An 18,716-nucleotide genomic window follows, 5' to 3' on the forward strand; every position below is an offset into this window, starting at 1 on the left:
CTGGACTGAATGGGCTGTGGGTTTGATCCAATATGGTGATTCCTATGTTCTTCTTTATCTGACAGTTTTACACTCTTCCTGCATACGTGCTCTGTCTCTCTTCCCCGCTTACATACATGTGTTCTGTCTCCACTTCAGAGAAAGTTCTGACTCCCTCTGTACAGTGCAGCAATGTAGCTGGGGGTAGCATGGGTGATGGCTTGGGCTAGCTGCCCTTAAAAAGCTGCAGTGGCACAGCTGCACTGTAGCGCTTCAGTGAAAATGCTACAACACCACTGGGAGAGCTTCTTCCATGGGCTTAGTTAATCCACCTCCACAAGAGGCAGTAGCTATGTCAACGAGAGAAGCTCTCCCACTCCCATACAATGGTGCCCCTTTTGTCTGCTGGTTTGTTCACTATCTCATGGCTAGATTTCAGGGACTGTCTGGCTGTCCTCAGCAGTGGAGAGATTATAGTGGATGTGATGTTTAAGCATTACGGAGTCAGCTTTTTTCATGAAGCTATCAAGTTTACAATCAAGAGTGTGATTTCGTCTGCTTTGTGGTGTCCAGTCAGATCTCCACCTTCCTAAGCATCTGCCCAGCTTAGCAAGAGGGACATGTAGTGATGATTATGATAATGTTTGTTATGGTAACAAGTTAATCTCAATCATGCTTCTGATGTAGGAAATGATGCTTTATACCTTTCCAAACACACCAGCTCTTGCAAGTGATTCTGAAGTTCTACCTTGTTCAATTACAGTAGTTCTATTATGATTTTTCTTTCATTCCCTCTTGAATACTTTCACTCTTCTGCAGATTACTCAGTGTTTAAAAACCTTCAGAAAAATCTATCCAAGTATTTTATATTTGGCATAAACACGATAGAATGCATTAGATAAGTCTCCCTTTAGAAGGATTACTTTGAATCAACTGTCTTCGTGAATTTTTCATTGTTACTTTCTTGGCAGGACTGACTGTGCAGACTGTAAAAACTCATTCAGTCACAGCAGTTGCCTTGCAGTAAATTTTATGTAACATTCTCAACTCTTGTCTAGTTAGTCTTAATTTCAATTAGATCTCACAGTGGATGATAGTTAAAGCCCAACTGTTGTTTTACTTTACCATGAGTCTGCAGTTGTCATATATCCATATTGTGACAATCTGTTTTACTAAAAAGTAAATTTTTGGGGGGTATCTCATCCTATAATGTTTATTTCTCTTTCTTTCTCTCTATATAGGTGGGAGTCGGGGGGGGGAGGAGAAGGAAGACCTCTAAAGCATATCTGCATTTCCTGGAAATTAATATAGCACCTGTTTTTAAAAAAAATAGCTTTAAAAAAAAGAGAGGAATGAAATATTTATTGATGAACTTACAATTAGTGTATTGAAGCTGTCACTATAAAATCTAAATTATGTCTCAAAATATTACATAGGCAAAATGATTAAATAGAGTATTATTTACCTACACTGGAATTTGAAGACACACCTCAAATAATATGTTCCTAATGGCAGTGGTAACTGTGTGGTTAATGAATTATTTACAAGGCTAAGTACACTTTATTTATAAAACAAGTTTGATAGATGGATCCCTCAGTCACTTTTCAATGTATAAAAAACAGCACCATTTTACTCAGTTTCTGTTCCCTGTGCCTGTTATGTATTCAGAGTCATTCTGGACTAGATCTACAAAGGAACTTCCATGTTGCAATGCTCCGTGTTGCAACATCTAACTTTTAAGTGCCTTGCCATCCAGTAGAATTCACAGCCCTGAGTTAGGCACCTAGGCTCTCTATACAATGCATATGAAGCGTTTGGAATTCACACAGGCCAGCGTGAAAGGGATTTGTCTCTGCTTAAATTTCCCCCCTGCATGGTGAGGAGAAGAGATTTAAAACTGGGTCTCCCTTCTCTCAGGTGAGTGCCCTAACCACTGGACTTCAGAATCATTCTCACTCTTTTGGCCCAATGCACATTTAATTATTTATGCACAGTGGAATAGCTTCAACAAGAGAGACTGAGAGAGCTCCACATCAGGATAGCTGATCGTTCAGTGCTTAAGGGAGAAGTGAGAAATCAAAGTTCAAATCCCTTGTCCCTGTCAGGCCATTTCCCACTCCCCAGGCCATTTTGTGTGAGTTTAGGCATGCTCAGAGCATGCCTACCAGATCAGGCCTTGCAGGCAAGATAGGCCAAGGAACGCAAGAGATGGGCACTTAGGCGCCTAGACAGAGGCAGCTGCATGCATGTTCACTGGCAGAAACTTAGGCACCTGAGAGATTTTCATGCTGGAAACTCAGACACCTGAGGATTTTTTGTGCAGGCTTTGAGGATCTCTGTGACTCTGAAGAGTTGGACTTAGATGTCTGAAATGGCAGTTCGGTATCTGAGTCCTTTTGTGGATCTAGCCCCATCGGCCTAGTTAGAATATGCTTTTATATCTCTTTACTTTGTGAGCTGGATCTCCTTCTGGCTCATGCAAGGTCCTGATATTACAGGGCTCTGAACATGAACCCTGAGAAGGCGAGCATCATCAACTCCAGTGGAAGTCAATGGGAATGGAGTGCTCTTAGGCTTCGCTTAAGCAAAGTGCTTAAGCGCAAGCATAACTTTGCACATATGCAACTGCGAGGGGGAATGAGTTGCAGACTAGGAGTAAGAGGAGGTTATCGATTCAAATGAGGGTAGAATTTGGTGTACAGAATCTTGTACTGAGGATGAAGCATGACCTAGAAAGAACCCAAATTGACAGCTGGTGACACAAGTACAGGGCTCTTTGCTAGAAGATCGGATTCTAGGATGGAGTCCTAAGAAAAGTAATTTACCAGGGGGTTGGGAAAAGGCAAAGAATACAATATATTCTTTTAATAAATTTTAACATCCCATCTTCTCCTCTACTTGGACAATTAACTGGGCTAATTTCTGTTGAGAAGTGAATTTACTATAACACAGTGACTGTTGGCATTATACAAAGTACTTGTTAATAATGAAGTGTTACTGAGAGAGTTTAAATACATCCTACAATCTGAAAAGCTTATACTGTCTTTCTTTTGTTTGCCAAGATCTGAGGTATGTTGTATATCAGTGGGACAGGTTCTGTTTCATTCCATTTGAATTTTATTCTTAATTTTAATTCTTAATCCGTCACTTCAGAAACTTTTAAATATAAGAAAACATTATACCCCAAATCCACAGGAATTTAACTTTTTGTGTTTAACTTAAATTTTATAATTCTTTTTTATTCCTAAGCGTGCGTGGGAGGTGGTGGACTCCAATGACTCTGTATCTCATCATCAAGAGGAGTTACCACCTCCTCCACTGCCTCCTGGATGGGAAGAAAAAGTGGACAATTTGGGCCGTACTTACTATGTCAACCATAACAACAGGACAACTCAGTGGCACCGACCAAGTTTAATGTAAGTATCAGAGCAGTTCAATAAATTGATGGAACATGCAAGATTGAGTAAGGATGGTTATTCTTTTAAACTATTATTATTATTATGAATTCACAATAGATATTGCAGACAGTAGGCAGAACAAATCTTAAAACAAAAGACCTAAAGACTTTTATGAAGTATGTTCATACGTTCTTTACAGTAACAGATTAGTTGTAAATTTGATGTTAACTGTGATAAATATTGGGGAATATAATTTGGTCTGGGTGTGTGAGTTGTTTGTTTTTTCATAAACTATTTTCCTTAGATGAGAATTAAAGGCTAAGGTCCTTCACTTGGAGATGAAATTGTACTCTTTTAAAAAGTGGTATTCTCTTTTTTTAAAAAACTGTGTCACAGCTATTGAAATAAACATCTAGACCATTTTACTATTTTAGACAAATCTGAAGTTAATCAAAATTTTTATATGAGGCAATCTCCAAGCACATACCAAAACTTAAACACTTCAGTAGGTGTTCATTACCACAGGGACATGGGCTCAGGAAAAAAGGAGAGTTTATTGCATATAATAGTCCCAGTTTAAAACCAGGTGATTCCTTAAACACTCAGGGCCCGATCCAGAATCCTCTGAAGTCAATGGATGTCTTTCCAGTAACTACAGTGGATGCTGGATCAACCCCATAGAGACAGGTTCTACAAGGTGTTAAGTGTTTTCTTTATGTTGCTGAATGCTATCAACTCTGAATTGGCTTTAGTAGATGTTACGGGTGTTCAGCAGGATTGGGCACATAGTGAAATACCCTGTCCTGCCTTGGAATCACCTAAATCAGGCCCTTGTACCTAAACAGAATTCCACTGACTGCAAATTGTAGAAATTAGACCACCTATGTTAACAAATTAGAGGGTAATCTAGTTGAGCCCTCCATATACATGTTATCTCTGTAAAATAGAATTAATCAACAAGTTTAACTGACAGAATTGGTTGTAATTAGTTTTGCTGCTTCAGGATGTTAGTTTATGTTTCCCATCTGGTCAAAAAGAGAGATTTTTGTTTTTTTGTTTTAACCTAGACCTTCTCTCACAATTCAGTTTTTATAAAGGCAGACAGACTTCTACTTTCATTGAGCCTCACTGACAGAGGGTCAGATAGGTTTATGGAATTTGTTAACACATATTAACATAGTAACCATACAACCTAGATCTCTGCTCACCATTCCTCTTTATAATTTGTATGCATATGACATTTCTCATGCAACTCCCATTCACAAGTGTGAGGTATGCTCAGATTGAAGGGCAAAATCTGACACGTACGACAGTGGAAGAGCCTTTGGGAAATGTACAGAAGGAAACAATGCAGCCAGCCTTAGAGGTGTTCTCTGGCCTGCCAGGTTAGGTAATTTACAATGGCTATGCTGAAATTGAAGTTTAGGCAGTCACCTCGAAAGCCCAGCTTAGTCAGTAGGATATCTCGCCTGACACACATTTGTAGAGATCCTCAAGTAAGGAAGAGTCCTTGTAGGTCACCAATCAGTAGGAATTTTCAGATTGTTGTATTATTTCTGTAATGTTCAGTTTTCCCCTTATTTATAGATGTCAGTTGAAGCTTAGAGACACAGTGGTGGCGCATTTATTAATAGCTGTTGGTAAATTCTGATAGTAAATTATAGATTTTTCTTAATGATGTTACAATATTTGAAGGCAGGGGGACTTATAGTAAGAAGCTCTCAGTGTTTTTAATGTCCTGTCAGCTTTTCTTGAACCTCGCATATGAATATCTGTAAATGATTTGGCAGTTGTGTTAAATATTGGGGGAATAGAGGGGTCACAAGAGGTATTAGGAGCTATATGGTTATTGGAAAATGCCTCTATAGAAAGAGCCATGTCTCCTTACAAGGGTTCAAGAACTCTCCAGTTTTATTCATGTGTGGTCTAGGTATCAAGATACCCATATTAGCTTTGTGTCATTATAGATAAGTTATTTGTGCTTCCGTGTATATATGTATTGTGGATAAAATGTGAACAGCAGTACTTTTTTATTCTAGCTACGTCATACCCATATAATAGTTAACACAGATTAGTACGAACAAGGCTATTGGGGCATATTGCAGGTTATTGGGAGGTCTATGCTGACTAGTTAGATTATTTAATAAGTGGGAGCTTACAATAAGAACTGTAAAAGAGGAAAGAGAAATCTGCAGCATACCTTTTGAATTTAAATACAGCTAAAAATATTTCATTATGCTAAGAGATTCTAATATACACCAAAATGTGTAATTTAGGTAATCTTCTACTGATTGCAGAGGTCCTTTCGTGTTCTTAATTCTACATTTCTTATTGTTACAAAATATGGTAGGTCAGGCATAATTGAGTAGGTAAGATCTGTACTGAAATCAAACATTAGTCAAACACCTGGATTTAGTTTTGCTGTTTGATGTAACTACTCTTCTTCCACAATGGGATAATTATTACAGTAACATCTTTTGAATATTAATTTATATTTCTTATCATAATTATGTAAATCTGTGTTGTGTACATTTCTTAAAACTGTACTGTTCTAGGTTTCCTCTTAGTTAGAGATTTGGATACTAATATTTTATGCAGACAGTGATTTCTAATTAGATTATATATTTATTAACAGTAACAGTTGTAATAATTAACCCATTGTGCCTTTTTATTCTGTATGTTTTGAATCGCTTTTAAAACCAACTGATATAATGGAATTTGGGATGTTATATACTGAATGATGGGGCTGTCCTCAGTTGTCTTATGACAGTGGACTTGTCAAACAAACATGATTTCATTTTTTGAATACAAGTTCGGTTGATAAAGATAACTGGGTAGATATAATATATTGACACTTTGTAAGGCATTTGACATAGTACTGCACAAAAAGCTGATTAAAAAAATAGCACAATACAATATCAGTAAAGAATGTGTTAAATGGATTAAGAACTGGCTAACTGACAGATCTCAAAAAATAGTTGTCAATGGGGAATCATCCTCATCAAATGGGGGTGTTTCTAGTGGGGTTCCGTAGGGCTCAGTACTAGGCCTAACGCTATCCAACATTTTCATAAATGATCTGGAAGTAAATGTAAAATCACTGCTGATAAAATTTGCGCATGACACACAGGTTGGTACATAATGACAAGGGCAGGGCAGTCGCACAGAGCAATTTGGATCATTTGGTAAGCTAAGCCTGTTCAAACAAAATGAATTTTAATACAGCCAGATGCAAAGTCATACATGTAGAAGTAAGGAATGCAGACTATTCCTACAGAATGGTGAAGGGGCGGGGGGCTGTATCCTGAAAAGCAGTGACTCTGAAAAGGATTTAGTGGTCACAGTGGACAAACAACTGATTGACTGATTGCAGCATATAAGGGCCTTCGTGGGGAGAAAATACTAGGTCCTAGAGTTCTCTTCAATCTAGTGGAGAAAGGCAAATAATAAGAATGAAGGGCTAGTAGCGGAAGGAAGACAAATTTTAAATTAGAAATTTAGGCACAAATTTTTATAATGAGTGATTAATTGGTGCAACAAACTACCAAGGGAAGTGGTAGATTCTTCGTCTTTTGATAGCTTCACATCAAGACTGGAAGCCTTTCTGGAAGCTGTGCTTTAGAACGATCCCTTCTGGCCTTAAGCTCTTGAATCTGTGAAACAAAAGTAGGAAACCTGGTGGCCTATGTGATTGCTAGTAGGCTGTGTATCATCTCACTCGTAGGTCAATGTTTCACATATAGCCTACTTGGGTAATGAGGAAATGTGATAATGAGTGTTCTAGGGTCTGGGTTTGTAGTGTGTGGCCTGTGAATCACTTGTGCCCCTTGAGGCTGTAAATTGTAGCTATTGAAAGTGATGGTTATGAAGAAACTTTTTTTCTTAACACGATTGCCTTTGAAGGCTACAATTTCAAGCCTCAGGTGTCATAAGTGCAACTCCCCATTACTCCCAACATGCTCCATGCACCAGGGGAGTAAGGGTGTAGAGTGAAGGGGAGAGAGGTGTAGGAACTGGCTATTGTGAGCCTGTACCTGCTTGGGATTCCCTCATGCCAGGGGGATCCCCCTGGCATGAGGGAATTACAGGTGGCTTTCACTCCCAACCACTTGCACTTCCCATTGGTGATTCCCCATGAGGGAATCTCTAGCAGGCACAGAGCCAAAATGTTTCCTTTGTCTCCCTCTCCACAGTCCCTGGTGCAGGGAGCATGTTGGGGGTGGGGAGAAATTGCTGGAGCACAATGTGATTTAAATTACTGAATTTTTACTTTGTGCAAAGGGGGCAGAGCAAAGCAGGAAATCTACCCCAAAGTATTGATTGTGGCTCCTTGAACTTCCTGAAATAACATATTCAGTCCTTTATCTATGTGAAATGAGTTGGTGGTCCAAGGCCAGTGCTTTCTGAAGAGGCTTCCATCTCACAAAATCTCTCAATAACAACTACCATCCTTTTGTTGGCAGCCTTATCAGAGAGAACCAGGATTGACGTAAGCATAGAGATGGAAGCAGCATCTTAGCTCTTCTGATGGTTCCTCCTAGCTCAGGAAATGATGTGCAGTGGTGGGGTACCCATTGCAGGTAATGGGACAGGCAGTGCTAAAGGCCTATTCCCTCAACCAGTAGGGCAGAACCATTGAACCCAGGTCACAAAAGAATTCTTGGAGCTACAGATGAAAAAAAACAGGAATGGGAGTGAGGTCCAAAGTTAAAAATGAAGGAACCAGAAGGAGATGCTGAGCAGAGAACCCCAGACAGCACCTCTGATCCTGTAAGGAGTCAGTGTTCACCACCCAGGGAATTCTTCCCAGAGACATGACCGGACAAGGGACTGGAAATTGGTCCTGCAGTTGCAGAGCACACCAGAAGGATTTATGACTTTTTGGGGCCACCAATAAGGTGTTCCTGAATGAGGAAATGTGGGGGAAAGTGCAGCCAGAACCACTATAAGAGGTTCTGGAGAAGCCAGAAGAGGGGCTGCAGCCTGGCATACTCTAGATGTGCACCAGGGTCTCTCTTTTGTTGCAAAAAGAACAGGTGTCAGGATTCTTGGATGCATGCTCATGGCTCCATAGAACAGCTGCCTGCTAATATTCCCAGCAGGCCATGGAACCAGAGTGGAGTTCAGACTGGCCCACAGTAAGTGGTAGCAGATCCCACCCCTTGGTGTTGGGGCAGGACACAAAGGCAAGGAAGTGAATGGTAGGAAACACAACGTTGTGTGCAGATGTTCTTGGCACACAGTTCAGAGTCAGACTGGATAGATGGCATTGAGCCTGCTCAAGTTGTGTGCTGGGGATGCCTGGGGCAGCAGGTGATGAAAAACTCCAGAAGGCCAGGAATGAGAGGTGGGCGGGGAACATTGACCTGCAGGACTCACTTGTTATAAGCGACAGAAGTAGGTGCAGCACCTGATGGGTGATATGCAGGTGAGCAGCCCCATGCGCTGGTCGAGTGGCACAGGGTCCACCCAGTCCCTCCAATCATAGTCCAGGCGGTCTCCAATTCTGGTGGCCCTACAGATCTGGTTGCTGAAACCAGCTTCCAGGTCCTGGGGAGGTCATGGTAAAAGATCAGCAGCTCAGTGAGGTCTCAGGGGAGACGTCATGGGTGGAGATAAGAGCTGCCAGTTGTATTGGAGCCCTAAGAGATAGTGGAGGAAGGTGTGCGCTAGCATGTTCTATGCCAGACTACCTGCACCATGAAAGAATCTCTGCAGGGCTGAAGGTGGATGGCATGTACCTGGCTGCAGGTATAGGCCAGGCCCTGTCCACCCCTCCAGGAGGAGGCTCAGGACATCTGCAGAGACCCAGTACAATGCCAGCTAGAAGAACTCTTAAGGCCTGGTCTACACTAGAGGGAAGGATCAATCTAAGATACGCAACTTCAGCTACAAGAATAGCATAGCTGAAGTTGACGTATCTTAGATTGACTTAGCTTGACATACTTCGCGTCCTTGCGGCATTGGATCGACGGCCGCCACTCCCCCGTCCACTCTGCTTCCGCCTCTCGCCTGGTGGATTTCCAGAGTCGACGGAGAGTGCGTTCGGGGATCGATTTATCGCATCTAGACGAGACGCAATACATCGATCCCCAATAGATCGATCACTACCCGCCGATCCAGCAGGTAGTGTAAACATACCCGAGGATTGTCTTTTGAGGCTGGCCAGGATTCCTAGGGGTGGGTGTTTGGCATTGAACTGGTACCAGAGCATGGGCAGGACTAATTGGTTGATTACGAGCACCTACAATGGTAGGGTAGTATATTGAAGTGTGGGCTGCTCTACCTGTTTTATATATAAAGGATCTCAGTATCTAATGTTGTCAGAGAAGTTGCGATGAGTACTAAAATCTGTAATTCTGTTTTTAATTTAAACAGAAGTTTTGTGATTGGCTTCAGGTTTTATTTGCTTTGGACTATTTGTTGATCTGTTTGAATATATTTTGACAAAGTTATGATATAAGAATTAATCTTACAGTGTCTTTGTAATTACCTGTAGATGGACAGAACATCTTGAATTACAATGTGTTAATTTAGCATTAATAGTTTGGCTGTTCTCCTCTCTATCCTTTCTCGTTTCCACAATGTCCAGTGACGTTGCATCTGATTCAGACAACAACATCAGACAGATAAACCAAGAGGCAGCCCATAGACGGTTTCGTTCTCGGAGACACATTAGTGAGGATTTGGAGCCAGAGCCTTCGGAGAGTGGAGATGCATCTGAAGTACGTACAGGTCTTGAAATCATTTCCTCAGCAATAAGAAACTGTTCTGTGGTGTAACAAGAGTCCCTATAACTAAGTTAAATTCGTCCAAACATGTTCCTTTTAATTGTAAGTTAGTTTATATACAATATGTACAGCAATGTTTTCACACAGTTTTTGAGGTAGCTGGCTGAGCCAAATTCTGGTGATAGTTAGGTGGAATGAAACTGAAGAGGTGCTGTTTCCAAAGCCATGCAAATTCACGTGTCTAACTTGCCATAATCTTTTTCCTTTCATCAGCCTTGGGAAACTATTTCAGAGGAAGCGAGTATAAGTGGAGATTCCTTAAGCCTGTCATTGCCACCACCCCCAGCTTCTCCAGTCTCTCGGACCAGTCCTCAGGAGCTATCTGATGAATTGAACAGAAGACTTCAGGTCACTCCTGATTCCAATGGGGAACAATTTGGTTCTTTGATTGTAAGCAGTGTGCTCATCATATATATTACTGAACTAACCTTGGTTACCTTAAGTCTGATATGATCTGAATCATCCATCTGTGTAGGTAGTAGTTGGAAGGTATTATGAATCAAGTATTATTTTACACTTGACAGCTGGGATTCTCGTTTTAATAACCTCAATCTTGTCCCATAATTTGATATTTGAGGTTGAACAAGAATTATTAAATATGCAAATATCTTCTAAAGAGTTGTAGACAGTGGATAAAATTGTGTTTCCTCTGAAGTTAATGGAAGTTTTGCCATTGACTTCATTGGACTCAGAATTTCATCCAGTGTCTCTAAAAGCAAACCTGGCTTATAGTATGGTTTTTTTAAAATACCACCTTTTGATTATTATTTTTTTTTGATTCGGGGGAGGGATTGCTCAGTGGTTTGAGCATCAGCCTGCTAAACCCAGGGTTGTGAGTTCAGTCCTTGAAGAGACCAGTTAGGGATCTGGGGCAAAATCATTACTTGGTCCTGCTAGTGAAGGCAGGCGGCTGGACTCGATAACTTTTCAGGGTCCCTTTCAGTTCTATGAGATATTAAAATTTAAAAAAATTATTAAAACAGAATATTTTAAAATCCTATTTGCTTTTTGCAGTTCAGTTAGAAATAAACTTGTCAGTTTTGCTGTCTGGTTGTCAAGTACTGGCAAAATATTGCAATGTTGAGATGAATTGCACACCACTGTGGAATGTTTGTTTGGATGTCAGTGTGGTGGTTTTATGTGGATGTATGTATTAGAATTTTAAAAACAAATGTGGAAACACATACCTTGATATTAGGTTTAGCAGATGCAAAATTTCAACTGAAAGTTCCCTTTTGAATTTGATTGTACAGCTTGACGTGGTCAGAATTTCACCATTCAGCATAATACTAAAAATAACACAGTACTAATGTTACTTGAACAGGCTTACCAAGTTTCACTCATATGAAGGACAGATTCCTCTATTTTGGTTAAATTTTAAGTCATTTTTTATTAAAATATTACACTTATGGATTTTATAATTTGTTTCACTGAGATTAAATTTTTTTTAATCCCACTAGTGGAAATTATCTTAGCTTTAGAGCACTGTTACAGTAATCGTCATCTTACAAATAAAAGATATTGCTTCTGTGTATGTTTGTAATATATTTTAAAACAAGTGCTAGTCTCTTAAATTGGAACTTGGCAAAGACCTCACAATTTGAACTGGATCAAATATTAAAAGGCTTAAACAAGATATAATTGGAGTTGTTTAGCTGTGGTAAAATATGAAATTTCAAGGTTTTGTAAGATTTGCATATGTTCGCCCTCCTTAGTAGGATGAAAAGTTACAATTTGTATTTGTAATATCTTATAATCAAGGCAAATTGATGATCATGATCATATCATGGAGGACGAGTAATATGATTGCAAGTGTGGGAATGTTTCATGTCTCTCTGATAAGAAACTGAATATATTGTCGTCTCATAGGACATCTTATTGTCGTTCAGGAGATAAGAAACCTAAATTGAGATACGTTCTGGTTAAGTGTTAATTTACAAAATTAAGTAGATGTAAATTCTGCTCAGAGTCTGCTTGAATAGATTATTTGAATGTCAGCTGCGAGCTAGTTTCGTAGACTCTGTAGCCCCCAGTCCTGCAATCAGAACCACATGGTAGAACCTGGTGCCTTTGTAGATACCCACTGATTTCATTGGGATTCCATGCTGGGGACAGGAGACTAGCCATATAGAACCAATAGCTTTGGCTGAAAAAATTGTCTAAATTAAGGTACATCAGTAATAATTATTTTCCCATGCACAGTGTATGTGGCAGCAAAATGAGATTTTCTTTTTAAAAAACTGATTTTCACTTTGTGTGTACTCTTAATACAGTTTTTGATCTAACAAGTTTGAATCTTTTGAGGAAAGACTGGAGGTTCTGAGAAGCACCTTATTTAACTTACTTTGTTATTTATTTGTATTCCCATAGCACCTGGGAGTGTCAGTCTGAATCATTCTTTAAACAGGCCAGATAGTTTGTATATCTGTAGTTTACAGTTATTCCATTATTTGTATATTGTTTACCAGTTGTCCTCTGCATAGAATGTCTGAGATAGGAATTGTGCAACTAAACAGTCTAAAAATACCGAAGATCTATTTCTATGCATGGAACCTGCAATCTCATTCAGACAATATAGAACAGTCATGCAATAAAGTATCCAGAAAGCAGCTGACACACACACTGTCTGTCAGCTAAATTAATAGGCTTCTTATTTGCACTAATTCAGTCAAGAGCGAGCGTTGCTGACGCTAGAAAGAGAGAATAGGGTTCCAAGTGAGAGGTTGTTTTGAAGCTGATTGATTTTCTTTCCATCTTATGGAATTCTCATGAGTAATAGAAAAATCATTGACACTAGGCCTAATGCCTTGAATCTAAAGTCCAGATGCTAGTGTGTGAAGCTAGTATGCTATATGGGGATATTGTAAAGTGAATGTGTTTTTTAACAGGGAGGCAGTGTTATCCTGAGAACCCACCTTGTTAGCAGGTGTTGAGCCTGCCAGGTGTTGCTGAGCCCTGGTCCGTTGTTGCAGGTGAACCTTTAACCCTACCCTAGGTATAAGGGAGATTGGAGTGGCTGGCTGCACAGAGGGAAGGGATCTGGGAAGAACAGTCTTTGAGAAGGAACCTTAGTTGCTGCTAAATCTGAGAAGGCTTAGGGCCGTGTTTTGAGTCAATTTGTTTATAAAACCAATTTCCATGGAAGTAGCCTGTGTTTTGAAGTAGAAGGGGAGAGCCACCTGTTCAGGCTTACTTGTTAGTATAAAAAATTGAGTGGGACCAGCATTAGTATTTTTAAAGATCAAGCAGGCTGATTCTCTGGGGATCATCAACAAACTAGTCCCTTCCCCCTCACAATAGCTCTAAAACGAGACCCATTTTAAAGAAAAAGGGAATGAGAATGTGCAACCTTTGGACACTCCCTCTCACTGCTGCACTGTAGCCCAAATCCTTGTGTTGAGGTCCATGCATGCAAAGGGTAATTCTCTAAGTAGCTGTGTCTGCACCATATGGTGCAGTTTTTTGTAATCCTGACCTATGTCACGTGACTGGAGCCGGGAAATGCAATTCAGTCATTTACCAGTATTACTTTGTGTCACAGTTAGTGTGGACAATTCTCGCAGTTATATCATGAGTAAGACCCTACTTCAGTTGTGGGATGGTTGTCAAATAATTTTGTCAGAGTTGTGGGCAAGACATGGAAAATCATGGAAAAGTAATAATGGATCTTTTGTTAATTGTGGTTATTCGGAAAAGCCAATGTCCTATTTGATTAAGAAAAAATTGCTGGAACAATATAAACATTCAAATATTATGTTATGCCTGCTAATTTTTTTGATATCAGACGTTTTGCTGCAACTATATTACAGTCAATAATGTGCATGGCTGACAGCCCAAGTCCTTGCTGCTATCAGATTGGATAAGTGGGGTTCTACTGTACTAATAGGGAAAAACGTGTTTGTTGCAAACTCAAAACGTATGCAAAATTGTGAAAATAGCATCCAATGTAAGCTAATTAAAATCAAAATTGCGGTGGAAGTCTAATATTGCAGGAGCTGCAATTTCCTCAATATTGCAAATTAAGTAGGGCCTTAATCATGAGTCTTATGATATTGGGTGTTTTTGTTAAAGCCTCATTTCGCTTTGCAGAAATGGGAACCAGTGTCTAGTATTATGTAAAGAGACATTTAATTGCTATGATTGTCAAACAGTTTTTTTTAATGAAGTCAGTAATCTTCGTCTCCACGTGGAAAGCTGGGTAATCCATCTGACTCTCAGTCTAGTAAACTCAGTTTTTTATCTTCAAAAAATATAGGTAAGAGACAGAGTTTTCTCCCAGCATAAGAGCTGGGCATGCTACATATTGCATACTTGGGGCTTCTCTTCATTTGTGATTCAGAAATCCTGTGGGATGGAGGACTTCTAAGATCACAGATGTGCTCTTATCCTTTGACCACCATTAAGAACTTTGTGGTGGTGATCTTGGTCTTCAGTGAGTTCATACTCTGTTCCCCAGCAGTCTTTTACCCACTATTATAGTGCAGTGTGCCGCTAGGCCATTTTTTCTTGATAGGGAATACAAATGTCTTAATAAAGGAACCAATTCTTTAAGGCGGGGAAAAGCTTGCACTGCCATGCAAAGCTCAAGTGGTAGGTACCTGTCTACAGATAAGAGTGTCTCTGTTTCCACCAAATCCAGTAGCAGCTGATAAAAAACATATAGGAAAACCTGATTTTTTTTAAAAATGGGAGAGCAGCACACACAGACAACTAAAGCACGTGCCTACGAGTTATTAAATGTCTCTTTATTATACCACCTGTAATGTTTATTATGACTACCAGTACTGTTGTGATGAGTACAATATTAATACCTATACAGAATGACAGAGTAATATCTATTCTAATCCTCCTCATGAATTGGTCAATTTCTGAGTTGATATCAATTACATATTACTATTAACAGCACTTTCATCACAGACTTATGTCTGCACAGCAGTGGAAGATGTCGTTTGCAACCCAGGTAGACATGCCCACGCTTGCTTTTATCTTGCTACTGTGCTAAAAATAGCAGTAAAAAGGCATTGGCACAGGCTTTAATAGAGGCTGAACAAACTCACTCAGCGCACTGAGTATGTACTCTCCACTATTTGTAGCATGCTAGCTGGATTAAAGCTAGCACAGGTATGTCTATTCAGGTGGCAAATTATCACTTCCATTGCAGTGTGGACACAGTCGCAGTCTGTATACAATGAATTCACATTTTACACCTGCAAGTGTTCTTACTATTTTAAGGTAGGAATTGGTTCTTGGGAGTATGTTTGATAATGTATTCATCCTACCAACCCATGACGAGGGCATTGGGTTCCAGCAAAGACCCACCATAGCCACTATTCCAGCATAGGTTCTGGAATAGAGCTTTCAGCCCTCAGTCCACAGGGTATTGGGGCTTTGGATGCACTTAATCACTCCTGTGTGGGAGCAGCACGCTTCACTGCATCTATGTGGGTGATAAACGCAGTGTTTATTTGGCTCAGGGAATCTTGTGTAGACTATTCACGTGGAGTGAATTCTATCCTATAGGTTAGTGAGGGGCTGCATCGGAGCCCCAGAGAGTCAAGCAAAGTTTCATATTTTTCTTTTTATTGCCCAGTCCCATCCTATATTCCCTGAGCTCTCTCCTCTGAAGCTGCATAGACACAGAAGCACCATGGGACTTTCAGTCAGCATTTCATTTGGGGTCACCCTTCCCAACTTGCTGCCAGTTACAGGACTGTTTAATCTGCTGTGTATTTTCCCAGAGAAGTTGCCAACTAGCCAGCCCTCCTCCCTTGAAGTCTGTCCGTAAGACACTCATGTCTCGACTGTTAAATAACAGGGCGAGATGTGTGGCCCGCTTCTACCTGTTCCCGGTTAGTCCAAAACAGGCCCAGGGTGAAATGCTGAGAATTTGAGAGAATGGTTTTGGATTGTGACACAAGATTATGTAGAAATATAAAGGAGATTGCTGGGCAAACATGGTTTATTTTGGACTCAGAGAGCAATATTGAAAAATTGAATTTGATAAAACGAAAATCCACATGTGTTTAATGCATTACAATTAAGGACGTTTCTCCTTTCTTTCAGCAGAGAGATCCTTCTTCAAGATTGAGATCTTGCAGTGTAACAGATGCAGTTGCTGAACAGTCTCACTTATCACTGGTAAACCAAAGTTCATTTTTATATCTTCTGTGCTTTGTTTTAAATATTCTTTGGTTCTGAGTGGAACCTTTTCCTGTTGCAATGGCTTCAGAATATTTGTACATAGGTGGTAGGAATATGACAGTACCAATCGGTAACTGATTCCAAATTAAGATCATGTTGCATAGGTCAACAAACGAACGTGGTTATACTTGTTTTACAGAAGATTAAGTCAAGATGATTAAAGACAGTGGATGAAATCGTGGCCTCACTGAAATAGATCAAAGTTTTACCATCGACTTTACTGGGGCCAGGCTTTGAGCCCAGGCATCTAGTTCTGTCCTCATTTATATCTCTGCAATCTGGAGTTGCGTGTCACTGAGGGAATTTGACCCAGTGCTATTTTTTTGAAAATCAAATGCACACATTTTGAAATAGACTTATGCTTGGGCTTACAGGTAGCTATCTAATTAGAATTGGGCAAAATTGGTGAGATTTTTCATTAAATTTGAGAGGTGGGCAGGGGGTTGGTTTGTTTTTTAGGAGGAGAATAGGGGTGGTTATACTTGAAAATTCATGGACTATTTTGTGCATGGGTTTTTTGTTTTTGTGTGTCAGTATTATTTAAAGCCATTCAAAATTTGCACAGAAGTGTTACCACAAGCTTTTCTGGCCTGTGAAGAAACGTAACACAAAGAAGAAATAGGTGCACACCCATAGAGGTGGTGGGAGCAGTGAGGAAATCAACACTTTTTGCAAATGTGAAAAAATTTGCAGCATGTTGCAAGTCAGTGGAAAACTGCCAATTTAAATAAAAAGAAATTGACTAGTATTTCACTCAGCTTTAACAATCCCCTTTATAAAGGGCCATGTATAACCAAAATCTAACAGTCACAATAATTTTCTGACCAATATGATATAAGTTAACAAGTCAGGTTTTCCTAATATAGTAGCTAAAAAATTAACTGAATCCCTTTAAACAGGAAAAGGATCCACATCCCAGGATGATTCTTAAACAGGAAAGGTAGCTTTGGGTTCTCTCTTACTCTATAGTCATGTAGCACTTTACTGCTGATGTTCTGCAAGCTCTACATTTTTTTCCATAGAATTGGGCAAAGTGGTGGTGACACAGATAAAATGACCTAGAATAAAATCGCAGTAGATCAGCATTTGAGTATGGCTGGCCAGAATGTTTCATAACGGATGACATTTCAACCAAAAAATTGACAATATTTTCTGTATAACTTTCTGCAGAAATCTTTCCCCCCTTTTTTTTTTTACCAGAACTGTAAATATGGACATACGAACTAAATGGATCATTAGAACTTGTTTCTGCAGTAAATAACAAAATATGAATAATTGAAGGCTCATGTTGTCATCTTTTTTATTGTTAAATTGGTGTAATTCAGCCATTTTTAAATTGAAATTGGCTAATTTTTTTAATATAAATTTGTAGTATTAAACAGTTGACATTTTTTTCCTATTTTTATTACTTCACCATAAAGCTGGAGATTATCTAATGATTCTAGATATGTCATTATGAAATGGTGGCTTTGCAGTAATAGATGTTTCTGTGAGTGTTCAATGGAAATATATGTAAAGTACTACCCAGCTACTTATTTACCTTCCTGCATTAAAAATATTACGGCTCTCAGCAAAAGCATACTTAAAGTGTCTCTTCTCTCTACTATAAGTGATTGGCTTGTGCTGGAATCTGCACCTGCAAGCTTCTACTTTTTCAATATTTTTGATTCACTTCGGTCATTTGTGGTTTGTGGGTTGTTTTAACTGGTGTATAAGGTTAGGCTTTGTTATGACTCTTCCTTCAGTTTATAGTTTTAAAATGTTTACTAAATGAAATTAGGTGCTCAAAACAGCAGTATAAAAAGCATTCGTGTAAAACTGGGACATACTTGAGCTAACCAGTCATCAGTCTCTACTATACTAACAGTCATTTTTCTTCTAGCAACTAAACCCTTACTTTATTTCTAATTAAGCTGAAAACTTGGAACACCAATTTCTTTGATGATGATGATGATGGTTCTGACTTTTCACAGGGCTGTGCACTCACTGCTGGCCAGAAAATTGCCTCTTCATTTCTAAATGTCTGTGCTTTATGCTTGTAGAGCTAAAGATGTAAAATTCCTTTTTCCAAACAAAAACATTATTTAAACACCTTACTTTATAGCACTAGTATATATAGAGTGAGTCCTGCACCACAGTTATTAGATTAGTGCCTCAGTCTTTGAATTTATAAGTTATATGTTAATCTGGGTTATCAGTGATTGACGGATTCATTTTTCTTGCTGCTGTCTTTTATTTAACATAACTTCAGTCTATTTGCTTTCCATTACAAAGTGTGAGAGAATGGCTATGATTCCTTATTCCTGAAGATGTGAGCATAATCTATTACCTTTATCACTAAACATAC

The 18,716-nt window shown here is 39.3% G+C and overlaps 1 protein-coding gene across 12 annotated transcripts in view; it reads left to right on the forward strand.

The window, feature by feature from the left end:
- The window catches only part of NEDD4L (NEDD4 like E3 ubiquitin protein ligase), a 359,045-nt gene that overhangs the window by 262,493 nt on the left and 77,836 nt on the right, over positions 1-18,716 (forward strand). For 11 of the 12 annotated variants that reach the window (XM_050944652.1, XM_050944654.1, XM_050944655.1 and 8 more), the window contains 4 exons: positions 3,229-3,395; positions 9,970-10,102; positions 10,382-10,558; positions 16,232-16,306. In XM_050944652.1, the coding sequence (XP_050800609.1) occupies positions 3,229-3,395; positions 9,970-10,102; positions 10,382-10,558; positions 16,232-16,306 (552 nt within the window). The remainder of the gene's footprint in view (positions 1-3,228; positions 3,396-9,969; positions 10,103-10,381; positions 10,559-16,231; positions 16,307-18,716) is intronic. The other variant, XM_050944648.1, reaches the window with a different exon arrangement.

The sequence above is a fragment of the Gopherus flavomarginatus genome, chromosome 3, assembly GCF_025201925.1.
Source record: "Gopherus flavomarginatus isolate rGopFla2 chromosome 3, rGopFla2.mat.asm, whole genome shotgun sequence".
Lineage (NCBI taxonomy): Eukaryota > Metazoa > Chordata > Testudines > Testudinidae > Gopherus > Gopherus flavomarginatus.